We start from the raw sequence: 8,689 nt of genomic DNA on the forward strand, positions 1-8,689 counted from the left end.
TTTCATAGTAACAATTTTATTAGTAATATAAACATATTGCTTGGTTTCTGCTAGCTAGGTGCCAGATTTCACCCCACTTCTTGAATGCTCTATTCAAAAAAAATGCAAATGCACTCTAACCTTTCAAAACTAATACACATCAAATCACCCAGACTAGCTGGCTTTAACCCAATTAAGACACACCCACAGACTAACACTCTATTTTTAAAAAATATATATTTTCCAATAATATATATATTGATAACTTCATGACAGGGATCAGAGGCTAATCACCTAAAGCTAAGTTATCTTTGGTTGTCTGCACATACCTCATGTGAAGTATTGACTTTTTTAACATATAAAATGTATGTATGGTTCTATACTTTCATTAAATTAGTCCAATGAAGAGTGAAGAAACAAAAGCATGTATTGATTACTAAGCTACACATTGGGGTTGCCAACTTTGGTTGAATATTTTCTGGAGGTTTCACCATATCATCCTCCTGTCAAATAGCCTTCACTCCCCATCTCCAATACTTTAAAACAAAGAAATGAAAGTGTTCAATGAAAATGAAAACCACTTTCCTTAATAGCCCTGTGATATTATTACTAGATTGCTTGCAGCAGTCTTCAATCTTCAATTTCTGGAGACTCCAAGGCAATCCTGCTAAATGTTAATTAAATTATATCTTAAAAAATGTAAACTTTAAACTTAGTGTTTTGACTAAGCCAAAGACCTATTAATTAATTTAGGATTCAAAGTTGGTTAACTTTGTCTTTCTGTTACAGCAAATAATAAAACTGGGTCAAAAGCCACATGCAGTCCATAATAAGGAATCTTTTCACCCAGTTAGCCGATTATCACAGATGCTTAAGGCATCTGAAAATGTGCATAAAGAAGGACAGCAGACAACTGTGGAAAATAACTTGATCAGAACACCGGAAGATGGTAACATTCCTGGAGATGGAGGCAAAGAACTCAGAGCTGCTTTCTCTAAAGCTGAGCCTACATTGGTTAATTTGGAGCTTGGAATGGCAAAGATGACCTGCTAAGTCAGAATGAGAAAGAGTTCTTTCAACATCTGGAGAAGTGTTTGTGGGAATCAGAGGTTGCTGATCAAGTGTTCAGTAATATGGAAAATCATACATGGCTTACAATTAGCCAATCAGATTGATGGTTAATGGCATGGTTTTGCACTTCGCTTGATTTTTACTGCCATTACTGAAGTAAACTTCTTAATTCAAATAGTCATCAGATCTGTAACAGCTGATTTTAGTACTTCAGAAATTACAACATAAAAATACGTACTATCCTGGATCCAAATCAGTAAGATTTGCACTATGCAAAATTTGTTTATATTACAGTATTTTTCCATCTTAATTAGATGATGCACAATAATCAGGACTTGTGAAAACAGTTGTATAGGGATCCTTTGACTAAGCCGATTTAGTGTGAACATTTAGCTGTGTTATGATAAAACATCTGCAACAGGTGTTGGCAGAGGATGCACTTGATGGTGTTATGCTTTGAAATTAAGAGATTCATGAAACAGTGATATCGCTGTAACTTTCTGACTGGGAAAATTCCTACTTATGGCTGGCTTATAGTAGAATTTTGTCACCATGTTTTATGCTGTTAACACAGTAAATTCAGCAGAAATCCTGCTATGGAGTAGCTACCTCGTACTTAAATTCTATTGTTCTGTTACCAAAGTATGAAATCTGCTGCTGGATGACCATCATGTTAGTTCCAGTGTTATAGATGTAGGAGGCAAATATATGCTTATTATGTTTCCAATTGGAACTATCCACTGGTCACTTAATGGAAGCAGACAGCCCTCGCACCCCCGCCGCCGCCGCCTACCCCTGCCACCTTCCCCTGGTGGTCTGACAAATGCCAGTTGACTTGTCCTGGAAAGCAGGGTTTAAAAAGGGAAGTTGTCTACAATCACTGGGCTTGATGATTTGCTGAATATTTGGAGAAATGCTATTTATATGTACGTGTGTTTGACATAATGCATTCAGAGGAAACTGGACTGCATATCCCTGCTGATGTGATTTAAGCAAGTTGTTTAATACACATCCCTTGCATAGCAGCCTTGGTGTAGCAAGGATATTAGTTGGAAAGATGTTGGTCACAAGTGTAAGAACAGCTGCTATTGCCATACCCTTGTGTTCATTTTTAGTCCTAAAATTGAGCAGGTTCAAGTCAATTGTTAAAGATGGAAATTTAGTACAAGTGTATAAAAAATGCATTTTTATGTCTCTCTCTCTCGTTGCACCCTTGTGTGCAAATGTGGAGCTGAACTGATCTTGTGTTTCTGGGCCAGAACTGAAGTGACAAAACTTGACAGCAACTTTTAAAAATCCACATTTTTTAAATGTTACTTTCACCCTGTTTTCCCCTCACATGTATCTTCATAGAGAAAGGAGGCAACACATTCCTAATGCTTCTCTGTGACTGTTTTGTGGAAGTTTAGAGTTGATTCCCTCACTTAAGAAAAACTGGCAGGAAGAAAAGTGTTTCCATTGTGCACCTCTCTGGGATGAGTGAAATGACAAATTCCACCAAGTGTGGAATGAATTTATCACTGTACACAGTGCAGTAAAGCAAGCAAACATACAGGCATACTGCACTACCTGGTCACTTAAATATATTCTCCGGAAATAGTAAACTCAAATTGGTCTGATCTTGGGTTTGTTGAAATGTATGATACATATTCCGATAATGCTCCACATGGTCTTGTTTTATTGCCTCTTGTATTCTAAAGGTTCAGTGCTTTCTTTTACAGCTATAGCAAAGCATGTAGAAAAGGGACAAAAGAACATTGATTCAAAGTGTAAAATGTACATAACTGTTTCGAGAAATTACTCTCATATTTAAAACTCTTTGTTTTTCCGGTCTGTGCCTTCCTCTTGCACTGTTGATACTGAGCTTGATATGTTTAAGCTTAGACACCCTTTTTTAATAGTTCTTATGAGAAGTAACAGATTCAGAATTATCAAAAAAGCTGTTTAAATTGGTATATTGTATGTGATCACTGTGCAGATACTAAACCTATTGACCACTAACCTTGCTTAAGGCTGTTTAAAAGCCACTGTTTTTATTATTTTGATAAAAGCTCCTGAAATAGTTTTGCCAAAATTTCAGAATAGTGCAAATAGCTGTGCAAAGTGAAGCAAGACTACAGAGGCTTTGTGTTCCAAGTAGATATGGCGGCACATCTGGTAGTTTAACACGATATAAGATAGGAGATGGGTGTAGGAAAGTTCTGTTGTTGTATGCGCTTTCTGTTAATGAAGTATTTGCTGTTTATTGTAGTAAGAGGTTTTATTTCACTTAAAAATTAAGTTTTTAGAATATTGGCAATTCATGGTACAGGAGACATGTATTAGAATACGACTGGGACATGGTAGGGCAGAGTTTACAAAGGCACAATGCAGACATAAATCTCACCTACTGGGAACAGATCAGATTACTGACATCATATAATTTTCCACCCATTAATTTTAAATCATGGGGGTTGTGCCTTTAATTTTCCAATATACTCTGCCAGCAGACAAGACTTCATGCCAGAAGCAAATATTTGGAGGTTTGTTTTGAGCAAATACTTGGCGAATTGTTTGGAGAATGTCTTCTGTAGCATGAAAGTACACTCCTGACCGTTTCTCTAACAAAATACCAATAAAGTGCCATCAATAGGTAGCATCCTATAGATTTGCATTTAAATACCCTAAATCTTGCAAGATTCGAGACTTTAAAGCAGTGATTATTGTGTTTATTTAGAAGCCACACGGAATACTTAGAATTGATAAATATTTGAGACACATGTCGACACAGCAATTATTTTAACATTCCATATAAATCTGAGTTCTTTCAATACAGAATACAAGTAGACTTTTATATAAGTATATGGTGGGGCTCAAAATACAAAGCCACATACATTTAAGCTATAGCGCTCTCTTTATCTCTGCAATATCTGAGATCACCTGAGGAAAGTCACCATGTTTTAAAAGTGAATGGGAAGGAGCATATACATATTTAACTGATAACACTGTAGATATAATGTGTGAAAAAGTAGAAATGAGAGAAGACATTTAGCTCATCTAAATCACCTCCCCACACTTTCTAGCTAAAGAGGAGAATTCCATGTTCTTTCACTGTTGTACCAAATGGTTCAAAGTGTCATAGATGGAGATCAGTAAGTGGATATTTGATTGGTGGAGTAATAAAGGGAATTATATAAAAGTAGCAATGGACAAGTATAAAGTTAGCACTGTGAATAGGAAAGTAGCTAGATGAAGGTTCAACATTTTCTTTTAAAAGAGCAATTCACAGACTGATCCAACTATCCATGTAAGCATAATTTCTAAACTCCTCATCTGTTGTACCAAATTGCAGTGCAACAGGTGTCACAAGAAGAACCTTTAGAAAGATGTGGTTTTTCGCTAGATGAATTCCTTTAATTATAGTTTTGAAACATTGTACATAGTATTCATCATAAGATATTGGGAAGCATTCTGGCTTGCCATTGTGGTAGATGAGATGGATTCATATCATTATGCACTACAACTTGCATACAAGCTGTTTTTGTATTTAAAACCAAAACAGTTTATATCCATATATTGGCCACCAAGTGGTAAGCTTTCTCCTTTAAGTTTGATGAAAAATTCAGAGTCTAAAGTAGGCTCCATGCTATCTTTTTAATACCATTAATAAAGGAGGAGACGAGATACATGTAGTTATGCATTGACAATAACGTTCTCCAATCATCCTCAAGCCAGTGCACTTATTAGTGACATTACTCAAAAATTGTTGTATACTCACATTTATTTATTGTTACCCTTTGTAATTTTGTGTAAGACAAATGTGGGTTATTATCAATTTATTTTGTACTGAGCTTTATTTGAATGAATTTGTATTTAGCGATGTAAATTATGTATGACATGTTGATGGTATAAACTTGCTATACTTTTTAAAAGTTCAAGCCTAGGATGGAAACTACTGAATAGGCCTTCTAGGCTCCACTGCAGAATTTATTTTGAGAGATACTGGCCAAGTTGACTTTTTATCATAGTAAACTTTGGGTCAGTAAATTAGCAAAGTATCGATTGCCTTTGAATTTTGTTGTTGACATCACCCATTTAGATAAGCAGTGTTACTACTCCATTTCAAAATTAACCGAACCAATTATTATAGACTTGAGTATAAATTATTTACTGTATACAGAAACAAATTCTGAATTATGCTGATTATACTTTCCCCCCATGAGCACTGTGGTTATACATACAGTTAACAGAATTTTGTATATTTGGATGAAACAGGGAGTTATTGAAAATGTTATTTTTTAACTTTTCAAAAAAAGTCACACTTATAATTGCTTGATATAATTAACATGATTTTTATATACAGTTTTCGATGTTAAATCAGGTACACGACATGCATTTGCACGCACATGGAATTCTCCATTAGTATGATCTTTCAAATTAACATTCCTTCTAATTTTGTGGCTGCAGAGACTTGTACTGTCGGTGGTTTCAAACATCATATTCCATTCTGATCTTTGAGGTTCTTCAGTGAAAACAGGTGTTTTATTCTGGAAAGAATTTGGATCTTAATTCCTATGGGTGAATGGTCTGTAGTTTTGATGTGGTGTGCTATTTGATCTTTCTAAAACAAAGATTGATTGGTGTAAGGGTCCATTTAGTACTGCCTAGTGGAGGTTGATAGTTCAATAGTCAGATACCTGGTTACAATGATGATATGACTTTCCACCTTTGAATTAAAAATAAATGATTGTTGTGAGATACAAATTTTGGGGATTTTAAATTTTGAAGCTACTGGCGCAAGTCTGTTAATGGCTGCAGTAAATTGGTAATAGATAACCATAATAGTGATGCAGTGGTTAATTCGAGTTATAAATAAATCAGATAAAAGTTTAGTACTTATTTATTAGAAATATCTCTAATGTTTCTGGCCTGTGTTTTGGATATATGATGGAAATTCCAAGAACTTTTAAGGGACCATGCAGTGGAAAGCACTCCAGAAAATATAAGTAACAAATATCACTGGAGATATGATTAAGTGATATCATCTCAGACTCTGCTTCAAGTTTGGTGTCTGGTTTTGATGTACAACAAGGCTTTTTGTGTAAATGAAACGTAGGTGAATTTGCGAAGCAGATTATTGCACTCATGCTGAATAACATAATGGAGGTATTCAGGGAAAAAAGTTACGCAGATCTATTAACCAGGAATAGAATAAGATTTTTAAAAATTTCTTTGTTACACTACAGAATATTTCTACCTCTTCTATTTAGATGTTTATTTCTCTGTGTTATGCAGTAAATAAAATACCCCAGTTTGAATTTCTGGAGCTTTTCTTATTGCCCTGCTGCATGATTACATGTGCTGCAAAACATTGAGAACTACTTAAAGGATATTGGTGGGTGATTGGGAAAGGAAGGAAGAAGTCATGTGATTCTTGCTTTAAGAGTTATTCAGAAACTCTTGTAGGAATGGTTGAAGCAGGAGCCTTTTCCAATTTTTTTTAAAGCCGTGCACTAAAAATTTAAATATTCAGCTTTGATGTTTTATTAACAACCCGCTTGGGATTAATCCTAATCTCTAGTCCTGCTGAGAGTTCATCATGGAATCATGGGGAGGGCAGAATCTGTTGTAATTAGTGCATTGAACTGTTTAATGTGGTAATGTGGCTAAAGAATACATAGGAAGAACTTTACACTTTGCAGATGATTTGGACGCAATGTTGCCTTATTGTAAATCTAAAAATAGAATAAAAAATAAACTTTGAATGTTCCTTGTGTAAATGTTTATTTTGTAAATAGTCTTTTAGAAGTTTGAGCATATACCCTCATCCATGTTCCCTTTAAAATATAGTTGTTGTGAGTGCCCTGTTTTTTCAGTACGTGGTTCCTTTAAACATTTTTGTGCAAACACAAACGCTCATTATTTATCATGGAACAAGGCCTGCATGGCCACACCAGCACAACTTAGCGGGAACATTGACTGCAATATTCATCACTTGTGCTACTTTCCTTGTATCTCATAAATATATTCTAAAAGTGAATATAAGAATTAACGTGTTGAAACATCAAATCTTACAGAACAGGAGGCCAGTTGACCAATCGTGCCTGTACCACCTCTTTAAAAATTTAGTTCCATAACCCAGTTTTTTCCTTATAACCCTACAAATTAGTCTTCTTCATGTCCAATTGCTTTTTGAAAGCTCCTTTGGAATCTTTTTCCACTATCCTTCTAGATCCTAACCCTTTGTGTGAAATGTTTTTCATTTTCCCTTCAGCCCTTTAGCAAATTGTTTATAAGTCTGATTTCTGGTTACTTACCAGAGAAAACAGTTTCTTTCTATTCGCTCCATTAAAAGCCCTCAGTTTTGAATTAACTCTATTAGGTCTCACCTTGACCTTCTTTACTCCAAGGAGAACAATCCCAGATTCTTTATCTCTCCACATGTTGAAGTTCTTCGTCAAGTTTCACCCTGGTATACCTCCAGTGTACCCCTTCCTAAAGCGTGGTACCCAGAATTATACACAATAGTGCAGCTGAGGCCTAACAAGTGATTTGTAAAGGTTTGTAAAGGATGACTACCTTGTTTTTTGTATTCAATGTCCCTATTTACAAAGCCAAGAATCTCACATGAAATGAAATGCATATGACTACAGCTTTAAAGGCAGTTTCTGAAGAATCAGCATCTAGAGCGACCTTCTGAAATATTGATCATGGGTGATATTTAATGGAGGCACCGAGAATCTTGGCTGCCAGCTGGAGAGCCAGTGAGAGCACCACATTACCACTTTTGGGGAAGGCTTGCTGTGGCTTGGAAATCCAGTGATGATACTCTGCATCGGGTAGGTGTCGTACCAGCAGCAGCCACTACTTGCCTGGTGGCGCTGCCATTCAAAAGCAGGCAGGACTTTTGTCCCTGATGTCCTTGTGGGCAAAATGCCCATGGAGGTGGGAAGTGGCCCTTAATTGGCCTCTTAAATAGGTGGCACCTCTCCAACTTTTCCAGCACTGGTGAAATGGCATGGAGGTAGGAAGATGTCAGGCATGCCCCCCCCCCCCCTCTGATGTCTTCCCATACCATTTCTTCCCAGCCTTTCTGCCTCCCAACCAACCATCCAAAGGCTGATGAAATTCCAGCCCACATCTCTGGAATATTGGTTCAGGCCTCTGGTTTGAGTGAGTAACTGCCACTGTACTGTTGTCTCCTTGTATATTATATTATGCTTTTGTAATTCCATGAATAAATTTACAAGAGTGGGGAAATAGCAATTGTTACTGCTGCTGTATCATTGGGAATTAGAAGTGTATCCCGTGCCATCCATACACTGTGTGCATGTTTAACAAGATGCTTGCTTAAGGTACAAAGAACTTGCAAATTGGAAGGTGTTACAGACAGGGGAGAGATGGTAGGATGGTTCCTACCTGTTCCACTTCTCGACTGACTGCATCATGATGTGTTTTAGAGAAGTAGTGTTTTAGTTCTTAGAATGCTATGACTCCCAAGAAAACACGAAAGGTTTTCTCATAAGTTTTAAAAAAGCATTGATTTCTGAACACTCGAATATATTTGCAGTAGCACTGACTCTCGCATACAAGACACACACACAAAAGGTGATTACACAAGTAGCATGCACTTCAGTTTTTAAAAAGTCATTATTGCTCC

The 8,689-nt window shown here is 36.3% G+C and overlaps 1 protein-coding gene across 1 annotated transcript in view; it reads left to right on the forward strand.

Moving 5' to 3' along the window:
• mtmr6 (myotubularin related protein 6) overlaps positions 1–6,794 on the forward strand; it is a 67,686-nt gene extending 60,892 nt beyond the window's left edge. Inside the window, exon 14 of the mRNA XM_078545412.1 lies at positions 769–6,794. Coding sequence (XP_078401538.1) covers positions 769–1,032 — 264 coding nt within the window. The 3' untranslated portion in view covers positions 1,033–6,794. The remainder of the gene's footprint in view (positions 1–768) is intronic.
• The last annotated feature ends 1,895 nt before the right edge of the window (positions 6,795–8,689 follow it).

Source organism: Cetorhinus maximus, chromosome 7 (assembly GCF_964194155.1).
Source record: "Cetorhinus maximus chromosome 7, sCetMax3.hap1.1, whole genome shotgun sequence".
NCBI lineage: Eukaryota > Metazoa > Chordata > Chondrichthyes > Lamniformes > Cetorhinidae > Cetorhinus > Cetorhinus maximus.